The 18360-nt window shown below is 42.8% G+C and overlaps 1 protein-coding gene across 1 annotated transcript; it reads right to left on the bottom strand.

Annotated features, from left to right (window-relative positions):
* Positions 1–9156: 9156 nt before the first annotated feature.
* Positions 9157–17468, bottom strand: DMP1 (dentin matrix acidic phosphoprotein 1). Its single transcript, XM_052642304.1, has 5 exons — positions 17415–17468; positions 16887–16934; positions 13599–13631; positions 13097–13144; positions 9157–10506 (listed from the first exon to the last, which is right to left on the bottom strand). The coding sequence occupies exons 1-5, from the start codon at positions 17466–17468 to the stop codon at positions 9157–9159; spliced, it is 1533 nt and encodes a 510-aa protein (XP_052498264.1).
* Between the last annotated feature and the right edge of the window lie 892 nt (positions 17469–18360).

Below are 18360 nucleotides of genomic sequence, written 5' to 3'. Positions count from 1 at the left end.
AGGTACATCCTCAGAGTCGAACTTCTAAAGGACAAACAAAACTTTCTCTTACTAATACGGTCACCATTTCAAAGCACAGTGAAGTCTGTCCTTTCTCTACCTATGTAAACTCCCAATTTATTGCCATAGCTTGGTATTGACTGTGAGGGGAAAGGCCGGATGAAGGTGCGGAAACACCCACCCCAGGAAGGAGATGAGACAGCTTTGAAGTTCTATTTGGGTTGGGGGTGGATGTGGTTCCAACAACAAGGTCCAGACAGACCTCCTGCACCCTCCCTTCTGCTAGTTCCCCTTTTTCCCCATGGGGGACTTCCAGACAATCTGCTGGACGTGCAACTTGGAAAGAATGACTTGTGTGACATAAAAGAATGGTAAAGGTCTCTTTCATGTCAGTTACACAATAAGGTTTCAAACCAAACACTATATTTGTATTCAGTTGCTTAAAATAATAGTCATGATCTGTGCCAAAAAGGGAAAGCCAGGCTGTTTTGTGTGTCTGATCACAAGACCTGCAGTCTGTAGAGGTTTCTCCTGCTGTAATCTCTCCCATCTGTTGTATTGTGGTGCAAGGACAGAGGAAATCATTCATGGGCTTAAGTCAGGTTTATTTTGATGACAGTTCAGATGCTGAGAGAAAGCCAACTAGAGCAAAACTTAGAGATACTGTATTCTGACTGACCTTGGGATAGGCAGTTTACCAAAAAGCCAAAATACTTTTACAATTTTTCTGATGACTGATTATGTCTTAACTAGTCATCATCCGGGAGTTGACGAGAGCTAAATGCTCCAGTAACTCAAATGTTGGGCCCATTTATTTGTTAGCAGAGGAAGCAGACAAGTCTGTGTGACTGACATAAGAATTTAACTCATCGTATTAAATAGGGTTGGAATTTGGTTAGTGTTTTATTTATAGAATAAGACCTGTGCCTAGAACCCAAGAGTGCCCCAAAGTTTTCAGAATTAACTATTATATTAAAGCAGTATTCTCAGTGCTGGCTACACTTTGAAATTACCTGTGTGTGCTATATTTAGTCACTCAGTCCTGTCTGACTCTTTGTGACCCCATGGACTGTAGCCTGTCAGGCTCCTCCATCCACAGGATTCTCCAGGCAAGAATACTGGAGTCAGTTGCCATTTTCTTCTCCAGGGGATCTTCCTAACCCCAGGATCTATCCTGCGTCTCCTGCATTGCAGGCAGACTTTTTACCATCTGAGCCACTAGGGAAGCCCATTGGGATTATCTAGGACTTTTCGAAAATACCATTGCTGAAGTCTAATCCCAGACCAATTAAACCAGATTCTCTGGGATGGACCCTGTGGGCAAAGACTTAAAAAAAATTCCTCAGGTGATGTGCCAAGGCCGAGAACCAGTTCTATTACTCAGTTTACAATGGAATAGAAGCAAGTTTGCAGCCTCACCTTATTTTCATTATATTCATTTATAAGAGCCAAATTTGCAAATTGCACTTGAATAATCAATATTTCAACTTAAAATTATGACCAATAATTTTAGTCTTTGATGTAAAAATTTGCCAAATGGTAACTAGTTGTTTCATGAACCAGTGATATAATTTCTATTTATCCTCAAAAAATAGTTTATAGACTGGGGCATTGTCTTCATTACCCATATTTGCAAAGGCTAAATACTCCATTCACTTTAACAATAAATTCAGTCTAAAAGTTAACTTAATCTAAATAATATTAAAGCCTACTGAGTATGCATAATAATATTCTGAGAGCACAGTTGGAGAACAGTTTTTCTTCAGTTATTAAATGAAAGATAATTCAGTGTTTCTGGTGAGAACTCTATATAGTTTCTGAATATACACACATAATACATATATTCATGAGGATGTAGATTAAGCTTCTTAAAGTGCTTAGTCTCTCAATCATGTCTGACTCTTTGTGAACGCATGAACTGTAGCCCACCAGGCTCCTCTATCCATGGGGATTCTCCAAGCAAGAATACTAGGGTGGGTTGCCATATCCTCCTGCAGAGGATCTTCCCAACCCAGGGATCAAAACCAGGTCTCCCACTTTTCAGGCCTCCTGATTCTTTACTGTCTGAGCCAGGGGAAGTCCAGGCTTCTTATGAGGAAACTAAAAAAATAAACTAGATTAAAAAAGAACTCCAGTACTCCTGCCTGGAGAATCCCATGGAGGGCGGAGCCTGGTAGGCTCTAGTCCATGGGGTCGCAAAGAGTCAGACACGACTGAACGACTTCACTTTCTTTCTTTCATGAAACAATCAAGGGTACCTTTGGGTACAAGGAAATTATCATGCTTCCCTGATAGCTTAGCTGGTAAAGAAACCACTTGCAAAGCAGAAGACCCTGGTTCAATTCTTGGGTTGGGAAGATCCCCTGGAGAAGTGATAGGTTGCCCACGCCAGTATTCTTGGGCTTCCCTTGTGGCTCAGCTCATAAAGAATCTGCCTGCAATGTGGGAGACCTGGGTTCGATCCCTGGGTTGGGAAGATCCCCGGGAGAAGGGAACAGCCACTCACTCCAGTATTCTGGCCTCGAAAATTCCATGGACTGTATAGTCCATGAGGTCACAAAGACTCCATGATTGAGCTACTTTCACTTTAAACTATTTCCAAAGTTGCCAGTTTCTAGCCAATAGGAAAGAGAAGTGAGATGGAAAGCGACCAGGAGCATCACTTCTGTTCATATTCCATTGGCCAGAACTTAGCCACATGGGCATGCCTTGCTGCAAGGAAGCCTGGGAAAAGGAGTCCCCCTCTGGGCAGCCATGTGCTCCTCTAAAATCCAAAGATTTTACTCCCTAATACAAAGAAGAGGAGAATGAATACAATTCTCAATCTGTACATCAACATGCAACCCAGCATCTAAATATACTTGAAATGCAAAAGAACTCTACAGTTTAAATTTTTACTTTGAGAATATTCATTTTCATTATATTACCATAGAATGTGAAAGTGAAGTTGCTCAGTCGTGTCCGACTCTTTGCGACCCCATGGAATGTAGCCTATCAGGCTCCTCTGTCCTTGGGATTTTCCAGGCAATAGTACTGGAGTGGATTGCCATTTCCTTCTCCAGGGGATCTTCCCAACCCAGGGATCGAACCCAGGTCTCCCGCATTGTAGACAGACGCTTAACCGTCTGAGCCACCAGGGAAGTCCTACCATAGAATATTAATATATTTCTATATTAACATTGAAGAAGTTTAAAATTTGTATTCATTTTATCAGAAAGATATTTTATGTTATACTATCTTTCCTTACCCACGCTTTAGCTATGATATGCAAGTGATGTATGGCAAGCAATGCATATAATATTAATTATGCTGTATTCTCAGCTCTCCTCCTCAGTACTGATGGGTTTTTCCAGAATGCAATAGTTCCGCAAAACAATATTCAGGCAGATCTGATGATTGTTGGTGTTATTTTCTTTATTTAATTTAATAGATTCCAGCTTCTTAGTTGCAGACACCAGTGAGAATATTGAAAGGTTGTCACTGAATCACGCAAAGACGCCAGGATTCTTGGCCCCCAGAGGAGAAGAACTCAATCCGGGGCCAGAGACAAGGCTTGATCGCTCAGAGGTTTTGTGTAATCAAGTTTTATTAAAGTATAAAGGAGATAGAGAAAGCTTCTGACATAGGCATCAGAAGGGGGCAGAAAGAGTACCCCCTGCTAGTCTTCAGCGGGATGTTATATAGTCACTAGGAGTCTGTTAATAAAAGAAAGGAATGTCTTAAAACTCAGAATGGCACCAGGCCCCTCATCCATAAGATGCATTTTGGGATTATCTTGGCACCAAATGGTTCATCCTGGGCCATAAAATGATTAACCTGAATCTTGAAGGGCAGATCACCATACAAATAATTTCATTTACATAGATTGCTGCTGCTGCTGCTGCTGCTGCTAAGTTGCTTCATTCGTGTCCGACTCTGTGCGACCCCATAGATGGCAGCCCGCCAGGCTCCCCCATCCCTGGGATTCTCCAGGCAAGAATACTGGAGTGGGTTGCCATTTCCTTCTCCAATGCATGAAAGCGAATAGTGAACAATATCTGAGTATAACATACTGGTTTGTCAAGTAGGTTCTGAGCCAAGAGGTGGATTTGACTTGAAGACAGATTTTGGGGTAAATGTATAGTACCTTAGCATGCTCTGCTCTGCTCTCTGCTAAGTCGCTTCAGTCGTGTCCAACTCTGTGCGACCCCATAGACGGCAGCCCACCAGGCTCCCCCGTCCCTGGGATTCTCCAGGCAAGAACACTGGAGTGGGTTGCCATTTCCTTCTCCAATGCATGAAAGTGGAAAGTGAAAGCGAAGTCGCTCAGTCATGTGCGACTCTTAGTGACCCCATGGACTGCAGCCTACCAGGCTCCTCCGTCCATGGGATTTTCCAGGCAAGAGTACTGGAGTGGGGTCCCATCGCCTTCTCCAGTACATTAGCATAGCTTAAGATAAACATTTCCATAAGAGAAATGCATTGGTTATCTCTAGGTTGAGAATAATTAACTTCAGGTGAAACCAGGTGTCATTATGGCAACACAGTATTTTAAGACAAACCGCCTTTTAAATTTGTATAGAGAAGGAAAAAAATATCGCTAGTTTGTTTCCTCCTGCTGCCTAAGAGAGACAAAAATGTCTGACACTTGCAGCCTATTTCCTCCTTTGGAGACCCCTGGCCTTCCTGCCTGTTACCCTCTCAATATGATGAAAATTGTGGATCCTTCTGTTCATCTCTTTGCCACCCCATGGACTGTAGCCTGCCAGGCTCCTCTGACCATGGGATTCTCCAGGCAAGAGTACTGGAGTGAGTTGCCATGCCTTCCTCCAAGGGATGGTCCCAACCCAGGGATCAAACCCAGGTCTCCTGAATTGTACACAGATTCTTTATCATCTGAGTCATCAGGGAAGCCCCTCTACTTAAACATACCAACAATTTAGCAGATAATTTTAGAGCAAATAGAGACACCTTCCCCCATGTAGCTCAATTTCAGAGTGTCTTGATTTCCCCCCTGTCTTCCATAGAAACCTGGGAAATGAATCTACCACAAATGTTGAATTGAGAGCTAGTGATGCAGTGAAGCAGAGCTGGTGGAGAATGATCTCTGGCAACAAGGACAGCTGGGATCAGCAGCACTAGTGTTATTATAGTACCGGTGTTACTGGCGCATCCCGAGTCATTATGAGTGGGATCAGCGGAACAAGCCAGTGTCTAGCGCTTTGTGGTACAATCAGTGGCTTCTGGGCTGAATGAGTTCTTTGCACATTAAGCCATGTTTTCTAAACATTTCATATAAGCTTCCTTTTTTCGGAATATTGTTAGCTTTTCCAGCTAACAGTAAACTTTTCCATTTAAAGGGGCTCTTTCAAAGTTACCGGTCTAGGAAAACAAACCATTAGAAAATGATTGAGAGGCTCTTGGTTTCCTTATATGCCAAAAACAAGCTAAAATATAAGCATTTCCTTTGCTTATATTTCAAGCAGATAAGGCCATATTCATATATTCATGAATGTTAATCCACTGCTTGAAACTTTCAGTGGCTCATCCTCAAACTGAAGTGGAATCAGGCTGTGTCATTTCTTGGATTTTATTTACTTTTTAATATATTTTTAATTGGAGTATGATTGCTTTACAATGCTGTATTAGTTTAGCTTTGGGATTTTAAACTAGAATAATTAACTTAGCTTTTCTGTGCTTCATTTGATCTTCTATAGTTTTTATATGTTTTTAAACGGGTATAGAAAAGACGTGAAAACTTGGTCCCAGGAAGGCACTTCTTAAAAATGAAGTCTTTTCTCCTTAACCTGGCATTCAGAGACCTTCATTTCAGATCCTGGTCCACCTTTCCAGTCTCTCCTTTGATCATGTCCCCTTCCCTCTTCCTCTCGTCCAAATGCTTTGGAGACAACAAATCTTTAAACTCAAACCTCCATGTGCCATAAACAATTCCATCCACTTCCTTCTCTGTCTCCTCTCCATGGGATATTTTCTTTTTCACTCTCCAAGGTGCATTTAGATTGTCCAGGACTTTCTCCACTAGGCTGTTAAGCCAGCCAGGGTTCTGTGGTAGCATCACTTTGGAGCACTGGTAGCCTAACACCTGCGTTCACACGTCTGAGCTCATGAGGCTTTTTGGTTGCAAGGAACAAAGCCTGTCTTAGGTAGCCTCAGAAAGGTGGCTGTACTGCCAGGATACAGGTGGCCCTTAAGAGTCAGGAAGGTCACAGAGATCCAGGAAAGGCCTGATAGACAACAGGAGAGTCAGGAACCAAGTATGAGAGCAAAAAGATGATGATTTTGTCCCTCAGTGACAGGAGCTCGATCATTTTCAGTTTTGTGCTCCATCATTAATGGACTTAAAATTTCTCCCTATTTCTGCCTGTCTGTATTTTCCCATCTGTTTTTGTTTGGACCACTTTCTGACCTCTCTTTCCCTAACAGCCAGATCTCCAGAGAGAGGAACTCAGATCAGACCTCAAACCACCACCAGGCAGAGCCTTTGTAACACGCCTGCTCTGAGGCTGTTGGCCCATCTGTCTTGGGTGGGGTGCTCAACCCACCTGATCACCTGCTGTGAGGAGGGGCATATGGGTGGCTGGAACCTGGTCAGCTATATCTCAGGCAACCAAGAGGTCTGTGCATAGACCATTTTCCTCTGAAGAAACTGTGGGTTGGTGGGAACCTGTAGGTTAATAAAGCCAGATAACCAATCTGTAGAGTCAGAGAACAGAAATGTAGATATGCCAATGGGCTACTTCAGAATCTCCTGGGACCCTTCTTGAAATACATAACTTGGGGTTTTACTCCAGATCTACTGGGTTAAAATCTCAAGGAAGAAGATTAGAAAACTGTGTATATTTTATCTACCATAGGCTTGACGTTGTGAGGGAACAGAGAGACATGAAGGATGGGAAAGGTCAGACTGAAGACTGGGAAGTCTTGGTTCTCTGAATGACTTTGTAGGGAGCATTAGTGGTAAAGAACCCTCCTGCCAATGCAAGAGATGTAATAGACCCAGGTTCAATCCCTGTGTCAGGAAGATCCCCTGGAGGAGGGCATGGCAATCCACTCCAGTATTCTTGCCTAGAGAACCCCATGGACAGAGGAGCCTGGCGGGCTACAGTCCATGGGGTCACGAAGAGTCAGACATAACTGAAGCAACTTAGCATGTACGTGATGTGCTCTAGTGGCCGTGTGGGTGAAAACACATTTGAAAAAGTGGAAATACTTGGGACTTCCCTGGCGGTCCAGTGGTTAAGACTTCGCCTTCCAAGGCAAGGGGTGTAAGATTGCTAAGACTGCACAGGCATCATGGACAAAAAACCAAAATGTAAAACAGAAGCAATATTGTAAAAAAATGCAGTAAAGACTTTAAAAGTGATCCATATTAGAAAAAGAAAAAAAAAACCTTAAAAAAAATGGAAGTGCTGAGGTGAGGTCGTTTCCTTCAGGGAAATACAGTGTAAAGAGTGTGTGTCCGTGTAGTTCCAAAAGTTTACATTTAAGACAATCTGTGAGACCAGCAAGAGCTAATGTTAAACCCAAACACCATGAAATTTTGGTGCGGCCTAATACAAAAAGCTGAGAGTTGGCTTCCCTTTTTTCGCTTATCCATAACAGATATCTTTAGTGAAATATCATAAACAACATGAAAAGTAATTTTATCAAATGCTACCTGAATTATCAATAAAATTAAATGTTCAGGAAATAAAGAAATCTTTTGTTTTAATGGGAGAAAGCTAATAAACTATTTTGCAATGTCTTAAAGGAAAAGTTGTTTTGTATCCTAAAAATTGGCATCACTATAAGAAATAAGCACATACTTCTGGATATTATAATCTTTATTACAAAACAAATATTTTAGGTTGAGGTAACATTTCAAAGTGTATTAGGCAAAAATCAATTGAATTCTATACACACAATTTTGCTATGTGCAACACATAGATTGATCTTAGAAAAACATTAAGCTGAAAGTTGTCTATTTAAAGAGGAATTTCATTTTTCCACCCTCCCCTACCCAGTCCTCCATATCACCACCAGTGGTCAGGGAGGTGACGCTCATGGGAGTTTCACACACACACATATACACACACACAAAAAGAAAAAATCAAAAAGGGTTAATTAATTGAAAAAAGAATTTTTGCTTATCTGAAACACATTACTGTGCCATAATTTGAAAACATTTTCACAAACTAAATGTTTATTCATACAGGATTTTCTATTGCTGATACCAAGGATAAATAGAATTGTCTAGCCTTAAATGGAGAAATCCCATGCAACGTTCTGACTCCAGTGTCTTTCCTGCTGTGAAGCCCTCTCTAATTCTTAAGGCAAAGTGTGCCCTCTTCTGTGAATCCATGTGCTTTGTTCATATCTGTGTTAATAGCGCTCACCACACTGGATTGTAATAATTCTTGCTTTTGTCATATTTGTCCTTTTTCAGCTTTATTTATCCCTCTATAAGCTTCTCAGAGATCAAACCAGTCAATTCTAAAGGAAATCAATCCTGAATATTCATTGGAAGGACTGATGCTGAAGCTGAAACTCCAATACTTTGGCCACCTGATGTGGAGAGCCCACTCATCAGAAAAGACCCTGATGTTGGGAAAGATTGAAGGCACAAGGAGAAGGGGGCAACAGAGGATGAGACGGTTATATGGCATCACTGACTGAATGGACATGAATTTGAGCAAACTCCGGGAGTTAGTAGAGGACAGAGGAGCCTGGCGTGCTGCAGTCCATGAGTCAGAAAGAGATGGACACGACTTACAGACTGAACAACAACAAGACCTCTCCTCAGGAGCAGGCGACAAGTCTTTAAGCTTCTTGACCTCCTCTCCACCCAGCGCAGTGCCTGGTACATAGCACAACGTGTGTAACTGTGCGTTAGGTTAATGAGTTAGGAACTATTTCGGCTGTGAAGCAACAATGCGCATCTTTCCTTGCTTCAGGTCTCTCACGGAGGGTGTTCTAGTGACATTTCCCATTTTTGAAACCTCTATGGTTTGATGACATCCTAGACACAAACAAGTATAACATCGAGCATTTCCTTTCAGAAAGAAATGGCCTTAGGCTATTCTTCTGATACAAACGTCAATAAATTACAGTTATGATTTTCCCTAGTCTCCAGCCTCCGGGACGCCTGTCTGTGAGAGGCGCTCAGGCACGCCCATGCTAGTAGCCATCTTGGCAGTCATTGTCATCCTGATCTCCGATGGGTTTGTTGTGGTAAGCATCGACTGTTAATTTTCTGCTTTCTACCTCAGTGTTTTGGGCTAGGGCCTCTTCCTCGCTGCTTGACACGCTCTCGGTCGAGTTGCTGTCTTCTTTCGATCTGCTGCTGTCCTGGGAATCGCTACCATCGTCCTCCTCAGACGGGCTCTCCTGGCTCCGGCTCTGGGTCTGGGCGCCCTCCTGGCTGGAACTGTTCTGCTCTGCAGTGGACTCAGGGCTCTCCTCCGAGGACCTGAGGCTCTCGTCGGATTCGCTGTCAGCCTGTTCCTCTGTGGATGTGCTCTCTGAATCGGAGGGCTTATCCAACACGCCCTCCTCACTGGACTCGCTATCTGCCTCATGTTCTCTGGAGTGACTGGTGGCGTTGTTGGGGTTGTCACCCCTGGACTCCTGGAGCGCCTCTTCCTGAGATTCGCTACTGTGTTCTTGAGAAGGCAGGTCGACCTCTTGACTAGACTCGCTGCTGGGGTCTTGGACATCCTGACTGTCTTCCGGGGACCGGTTCTCCTCACTCTCTTGTCGAGACTCACTCTTGCCGTGTTCCCTGGATTGGCCGAGGCCGGCTTCTTTGGAGTCGGGGTTTTCAGTGGAGTCACTCATGACTTCCGTCGTGCGGCTATCGTCAAGCTCCCCTCTGCCATCTTCCTCAGGAAGGCGGGACTTCCTGAAGAACTTCCTGCGGGGATACGCGGCTGCTGGGCGCTCATGGGAATCCTGGGTGCTTGCCTGCTCCTCATCGTCCCCTTTCGATGCTCTTGACTCGAGGCCGGCACCACTTATTCGGGAGTTGCCCCTCTCGCTCCTGTAGGCGCCCGGGTCATCGCTCTGCATCCCTTCATCGTCGAACTCAGAGCCATCCCCGTGGCTGCTGTCCCCCTCACTGCCGCCTCCCACCCAGTGCTCCTCACTCTCGCTGTCTGGAGTGGAGTCACCGCCCTCGGGCCTGCTGTTCCCCTCATCCTCCCGGTCCAGGTCCCTGCTCTCGCTGGTGGTATCGTGGGCCCCCTCATCCCCTTGTGGGGCGCTGTCTTCCCTGGATCGTGTGGTGTCAGCCGAGTCTTCATCGCTTCCAAGCCTGGAGTCCCCTCCTGATCGTCTCTGTTCGGGTCCTGGGCCACCGTCATCATCCCCAAAGGTGTCATCTCCACTCTCGTCTTCATCATCATCTTTATTATCGCCTTCGCTTCCTCCCCTCCGAGAGAAGCCACCAGCTGGTCTATGAACGTGTTGCTGACCATCAGGGCCCAGGACCTCCTCAGATTCTGTGCTGTCACTGGGGTCTTCATTTGCCTGGAGTTAACAGACATGGTCAGTACCCCCAGGAGCTGCTCTAGAGGGTTGTACCTAATACCCATCTAGGCTCTTTTTGTTTTCTTCTTCCTGTATCCCTCATCTAAGCTATGTTCAGTTGTATGACTCAGTAATGTCTCAAACAGGGGTTAAAAATGAAGGAGGGGAAGTTGAAAGTCAAGTCACTCCATTTTCCATAGGCACCATTCACTCAGTGCTGCACAAATCTTTTCAAAATGTTCTCTAGAAATCACATTTATGAAACTCAAATCATATTGTAAGTATGAGTCCTTAAGGGATACTTTCATAAACTTTTTGTAAATTAAAGAATTGATTTATAATACTCCTCAAATTATTTGGTTTAAAACAGTGAAAGTGAATGTATTAGTCGCTCAGTCGCGTCTGACTCTTTGCAATCCCATGGACTGTAACCCACCAGGTTCCTCTGTCCATGGGATTCTCCAGGCAAGAATTTTGAGTGGATTGCCATTCCCTTCTCCAGAGTATCTTCCAGACCCAGGAATCGAACCCAGGTCTCCTGCATTGCAGGCAGATTGTTTACCATCTGAGCCACTAGGGAAGATATAATACTCATCAAATTATTAATAGAGTTTAAAAAAAAAAAAATACTAGGTGATTTTGAAATGACTTAGATTTTTTTTTTTCAAATCAACTCTGAGGCTGAGGATGGACATGTATTAGAGGAGGTGAATGAAACCTTTGGCTGAATGAAAGTATAATATTGCAGTAAGATATAGATCTCACCAAAACCATATTTATACCGGTTTGCACAGGCAGAGAGTTGCCTATAGAAGGCTCAGCTGAAGGAGTACAACCGGGGTGATATCTGAGTTCTAAGTGTAGCTCAGAGGGATGATCCCCAGAAATAAAACAATTGGATGCTCTACTCAGATAAGGAAGGTCCGTGAGCCTTCATTCATCATGCACTGGAAAAATCTACTCTCTCTCTCTCTACTGCTGCTGTTTAATCACTAAGTTGTGTCCGACTCTTTGTGACTCCATGAACTGTAGCCTGCCAGGCCACATGGGATTTCCCAGGCAAGAATACTGGAGTCAGTTGCCATTTCCTTTTCCACTGGATCCTCCTGACCCAGGGATGGAATCCACGTCTCCTGCATTGGCAAGCAGATTCTTTACCACTGAGCCACCTGGGAAGCCCAAGCAACTTGCCCATTTTGTTTTTTTTTTTTTTTTTCATTTCCCACCTGACCCTACTCATCAGTGTCTGAGTTCTGATCAGGAGGGAATACAGGATGATGACACTCTTCCCATCACTAGAATTTGCACGAATCTGCTGGAACTGAGCACCCATGTAGCTTTCCTTACCTCAGTAGTCTCATATTGCACCCCCTCCCCCCAAACTGTTGCTCTCATCTAAGAGCTCAGAGAACATGGAGATTATAAATCACAGGGTCCCCCCAAAAAAGAGCATTTCCCCAATTCTGTGCTTATAAATGTATACAATGTTCGTCTGATGAATCTTTAGTCAATATCCTAGGAGAAACCCAGCTTCTAGGATAGCTGGAGCACAGGGGATTGAGTTTGGTTAAAACGACAGGACAGTTAAGAAAGCTATAACTAAATGTCTTAGAAAAATGAAAAGAAGAAAGAGGAGGAGGAGAAAAGGGGGAACAGGAGGGAAAGCATAGGAAAGTGGAAGGGAAGAAAAAAGATGCTAGCAAGTTTTTTATTACAGGGATATAAGCTAAGGGCTTCCCTCATAGCTCTGTTGGTAAAGAATCCACCTGTAATGCAGGAGATCCCAGTTCAATTCCTGGGTCAGGAAGATCCATTGGAGAAGGGATAGGCTACCCACTCCAGTATTCTTGGGTTTCTCTTGTGGTTCAGCTGGTAAAGAATCTGCCTGCAATGCAGGAGACCTGGATTCGATTGCTGTCTTGGGAAGATCCCCTGGAAAAGGGAAAGACTACCCGCTCTAGTATTCTGGCCTGGAGAATTCCATGGGCTGTACAGTCCATGGAGTCACAAAGAGTTGGACATGACTGAGCGACTTTCACTTTCAAGCTAAGTCAGCTTTTCTATCTCCCAGGGACACAGATGAGAAACTTTTTTTTTTTTTTTTTTAAGTCATTACTGAAGCAACTGTCCTCTTAAAGTTTCCTCAGGGTGAGAGCTAGTCTCTCCTCTAGCAGTCTAGCAGGATTCTAGGCACAGAGGCAGTCTTCAGGCCCCGAAGGTATGAACCAGAATGTTTTTCTCTGCCTGGTCTGAACTGCTCCAACTGTAAAAGCAATTTCTGAGATTTATGAGCAAGCTGTTGTCTAACAGAGTTTGTGTCTGTGTGTGTGAGTATGTTCTCTTTAGCTAGAGGAACATTTAGGGCCACAGTGTCTATCATCTGGCCCCAGTGACAAATATGGAATGAAGAGCATGTCTACCTCTGAATTCTCCCACTCTTTTTTCCTTCCTATTTTATAGGACTTTTTAGACAGCATAACCAAAGTTTAGAACATCTTATATTTAGAACAGTCACCAGGTAATTTAATCTAACATCATTTCCTTCAACTCCTAAGTAGCCTGGAAAGTTAAGAAAGGTCTGTTTAATTACCTGTTCCTCTGAGCTAAGTTTACTTTCTTCTGATGACTCACTGCTCTCCTAAAAAGAAAAAAAAAATGTTGTTGTTTATTTTTCATGTTAGTAATTCCTGAGGAAAGGAAAGAAAACATGGTGCGCATCAATCACTTGTGGTTTGGATTTATGACTTTCCAAATGGCCTGAGATGACGAGAAGAGTGTCAAAGTGATTTTATGAGATGTTTATGACAAAAAATAAATTAGAGTGTTGGGGAGACTGGGAGGGTCATGTACACACTGCTATATTCAAAATGGATAACCAACAAAGACCTACTGTATAGCACATGGAACTCTACTCAATGTTGTATGCCAGTCTGGATAGAAGGGGGGGATGGGTTGGGGGAGAATGGATACATATATATATGTATGGCTGAGACCCTTTGCTGTTCACCTGAAACTACACCAACATTGTTAATCAGCTATACCCAATGCAAAATAAAAAGTTTAAAGTTTGAATAAATAAATGAGATAGTTACCAAAGGTGGTGTTGGTGTCTGAGCCAAATGACTCTGTAACAAAGGAAGGAAAACAAGTTACTCCTTCACAGGTAGATCATACCATTGCAAACATTCATAATAATTTTAGGTTTTTTTAGCTTATTGATAGATATTTTATATTTACATGAGTATTAATGATATTTTATAATGAAAGGGCTAAAAAAATGAATGAATGTGAGAAGACCAATGGCATAAAAAGGTCTTGTATATAGAATAACTTAGAAGATTTTCATATTTCCCATAGTTAGAGAAAAATACATTTTCTTTGAAAAAAAATACACAACCCAGAAAAAATATAAGATAGAAAAAATAGCATCGAACTCATAAACCCAGATTTAAAGTGTCAATTCGCTCCTTGGCTTGTGTTTAGCCCTGAAAACTGTGTTGAGGGTAGTACTGAAATTCATGTGTTTCAGAAAACACTTAGGTCTTCAGTTCAGTTCAGTTCAGTAGCTCAGTCCTGTCCGACTCTTTTTGACCCCATGAATCGCAGCACGCCAGGCCTCCCTGTCCATCACCAACTCCCGGGGTTCACTCAGACTCACGTCCATCGAGTTGGTGATGCCATCCAGCCATCTCATCCTCTGTCATCCCCTTCTCCTCCTGCCCCGAATCCCTCCCAGCATCAGAGTCTTTTCCAAGGAGTCAGCTCTTCGAATGAGGTGGCCAAAGTACTGGAGTTTCGGCTTTAGCATCATTCCTTCCAAAGAAATCCCAGGTTTGATCTCCTTCAGAATGGACTGGTTGGATCTCCTTGCAGTCCAAGGGACTCTCAAGAGTCTTCTCCAACACCACAGTTCAAACGCATCAATTCTTTGGTGCTCAGCCTTCTTCACAGTCCAACTCTCCCATCCATACATTACCACAGGAAAAACCATAGCTCTATGGTTGGACAATTCACTTCACCTCTGTGATGTCCATTTCTTATTCCTAAATTTAGAATATTAGCAACCACTTTGCTTATTGCCCATGGTTGCTGTGAGGAGGAATTTGGCTAATGTTTATGAAAGCCTCTTGAGAACCATTCAGTATGATAAAACCTGAAGAAATGATCCATTTTGAGAACATTCAAAAGGATTATAAACATCCTTTATAAAATTGAGTAGTGGACAAAACTGAATAGAAAAAAGCCACCTGTCTTGAGTCATGTAAGATCACCCAAGTTGCAAAATGCTGCAGTTGAAAACTAATCAGTCATAGTTCTGATTTATTTTACTTTCTTTAATCTTATAGGAGCTCTAAGAATGCCTGCACCATCTCTGGTGCCCTCTCCCCACCTACTCTCCCCCTCCCCCTTGAGCAGGACAAAAGTCCCTAATCCCACGTGGCCCAAAGCGGCTGAGTGATGGGTGTGCAGATCCAAGGTGCCAAGGAGAGCAGAAAGAAGCTCTGGAAGCGCATCTCCAGCAAGCCTCTCGGCAGTCCTGGGCTGGGGATCTCTCCTAGACGGAAAAGCCATGGTCACTGTAAGTCTCTGTCCTGTGGCACTGCTGCAGGCACCATGGCAGACTCTACTCCAGTCCCTTAAAGGACAGAAGGGAGCCAGACGTTGCTATTTTTCTCATGCTAAGGCTAGGCCTGAGACTCCCGCATGCTTGTGGTACTCTGGCTAAACGGAAGGATCCACAGCAGCTGCTTTTAAACTAACCAGCCCAAGGACAGCCCTGGTGAAAGTTCATGTAAGAAATCTTGCAGTGCCTATTCCAGCCTCAAGCAGGGGCAGGACCCTGTCTCAGGCCTTTGACATTACCTGGCCAGCACTAATAGCATTGTTCCCCGTGCTCTGTCACTCAGTCATGTCCAGCTCTCTGTGAGTCAGACCATAGCCAGACTGTAGCCTGGACTGTATGGACTATATAGTAGCCTGCCAGGCTCCTCTGCCCATGGGCATTCTCCAGTATTCTCAAGAATACTGGGAACGGGTTGCCACACCCACCTCCAGGGGATCTTCCTAGTCCAGGGATTGAGCCCAGGTCTCCTGCATTGCCCGCAGATTCTTTACTGTCTGAGTCAGCAGGAAAGCCCTAGCATTGTGCCTTAGCTGTGTCAAACCTGGCAGGCTATATAGTCCATGGGGTCTCAAAGAGTCAGACACAGCTTAGTAACTAAACAACTAGCTGTAGTATATGTAAAAGCCAGCAGGAAATAGGTAATGAAAAACATTCTGATTTAGGTTAAGATTTTAACCCTCACATGTACAATCAGTCCTTCATATGCATGAGTTTCACATCCACACATTCAACCAGCCTCAGATCAAAAATAGTAGGGAAAAAAAGAAGGGTGGGAAGGAAGGAAGGGAAGAAAGAAAGAAAAAAAAGAGAAACTTCCAGAAAGTTCCCAAAGGCAAAACGTACTTGCTGCACTCCAGCAACTATTTGCATGGCATCTTATTAGGTATTATAGGCAATCTAAAGATGATTTAAAGTATACATGAAGATGTGCACAGGTTATATGAAAATACTATGCAATTTTATATAAGCATTGAGCGTCCATGGATCTTGGTATCCACAGAGGTCTCAGAACTAAACCCCTTATGGATACGGAGTGACAATATAGCTCCAGTCTTGAAAAGCTGCTGACTTCCTAGACCTGGTTCCTTTCCAAGAAGGGTATAACACTCAGTAAAAATACAGATTCTGGGGCCAGACGTGAACACTAATTAACCGTATTACCTAGATAGACTGGGTTATTTTCTGTGTCTCAGAGTTCTCATTTGTAAAATAAGAATAAAATACAATACCTAATTCACTGGGGATACTGTGAAGATTCAAAAAGTTAACACAAGCAAAACAAAGAACTGTGTCTGGCAATGGCTCTTGAGTTACTGAGCATTAAGAACTGTTGAATTAGCTGTCATTCCAAAGACTCTAGTGTTCTCTCATTCTTCTTTCTTTTCAGGACTTGACCTCCTAACCTCTTGTCTACCAGACATCTGATAAAACAGATCTCTAGTCCTAATTTTTCAAGGACAGATTTGGTTCATTGTCAACCATCCCCTTGCACTACCACACAGACCAATTATGAAAATAAAGCTAAAGGAAAAAAATGCTTCCTCACCAAATTACATTATTAAGTTGAAGTCAAAGCATTATATGGACTACATTTTCTTATAAGAAATAGAAATCATAGCCCTTACCCTCTATATCTCAGGTTACTAATGTGTTCGTTAAAATCATTAGTAGTTTCAACATTTGCAGTGAAGCCAATTTGGTTATACTAATAACATACTAAAATAAAAATATTTCCAAAAATCTTATTTCTACTCACCTTCCATTCTTCAGAGCTCTTGGATTCAGTATTTTGATACCTGGCTACCTAGAAAATTTGGTACACATGGTCAGTCTCCAGAAATTTCCAAGGTAGCAGGTGTTAATATAATCTCGTAGTTAGAAGGAGTAGTCGTCAAATTTTAGCATGAATAAGAATCACCTAGAGGCCTTGCTGAAACACAAATTGCCGTGTCCCATCCTCAGAGAGTCTGGTTCTGTAGGTCTGAGTTAGGACCTGAGAATTTACATTTCTAACAAGGTCCTAGTTGATCCTGATGCAGCTGGTCTGGGGATAACATTTTGAAAACCATGGCTTATAAGGAAGAAAATGAGCATCTCGCTATATGAATGCCATCTGAGCAGAATAAGGAATAAGTTGGATGATACTTTAAAGAAAGGATCTTCCTAGGAATTTACTATTGTCATCTGACTGGAACATACATAACCACTTTCGCTTATAGTAAATGACACATGCAGTTTTAGATACAAAGTTTTCTTTTTCAAACATCCCTCTCCTGATACTTACTGGCAGAGCGCAGGAAAGTCCCCACAGGAACATAAGCAGGATGGTGGTCTTCATAGCCGTGGGTGTCACCCCTACCTGTGATGAAAGACAGAAGATGATTTTCTTCACACCAAAGAAATATAACAGCTTCAACTTTTAACACTTTCGATGGACATTTAGATGAGTTTTTTTTTTAACCTGATGAATGGACAAATAAAATGCACTATATCCGTACAATGGAATATTATTCAGCAATAAAAAGGAATGAAGTATTGATGCATGCTTCAAAGTAGAGGAATGTTGCAAACATTATATTGGGTGAAAGAAGCCAGGCACCAAAGATCATATACTGTATGATTCCATTCATAGAAAAGGTCCATTGAAGGCAAATCTATAGAGACAGAAAGTGTTTGCCCAGGGCTAGAGCAACTAAGCACAACACAGCACAGAGGAGATCAGGGCTTCCCTCCTGGGTCAGCAGGTAAAGAACCTTCCTGGAATGCAGGAGACAAAGGAGATGTGAGTTCAGTCTCTGGGTGTGGAAGATCCCCTGGAGAAGGAACATGGCAACCCACTTCAGTATTCTTGCCTGAAAATCCCAGGGACAGAGGAGCCTGGCCAGATACAGTCCAAAGAGTCACAAAGAGTCGGACATGACTGAGTAACTGGGCAAAGAGAAGATGAGGGGTTGGAGTGACAGCTAATGGGTGAATTTTGGACATAATGAAATGTTCTAAAATTGATTTTGGTGAAGGTTGTTAAACTCTGTGAGTATACAAAAAAATTAATGGTATATATACTTCAACGGATGAAGTATATGTGTGAATTATTAGGTTTATGAGCGATTTTTTAAAAAACTTCACTCCCAAGAGATAAATTGAAAACTTTTCAAAGAGAAGCTCTATAAATACTTCTTAACTAATAAATAAGCTACGATAAATGAAGGAAAAGTAAGGAAAGAGCAATA

Source organism: Budorcas taxicolor, chromosome 6 (genome assembly GCF_023091745.1).
Source record: "Budorcas taxicolor isolate Tak-1 chromosome 6, Takin1.1, whole genome shotgun sequence".
NCBI classification, from domain to species: domain Eukaryota; kingdom Metazoa; phylum Chordata; class Mammalia; order Artiodactyla; family Bovidae; genus Budorcas; species Budorcas taxicolor.
The sequence above is the reverse complement of the archived record's forward strand: the minus strand, read 5'-3'. Positions and strand labels throughout refer to the sequence as shown.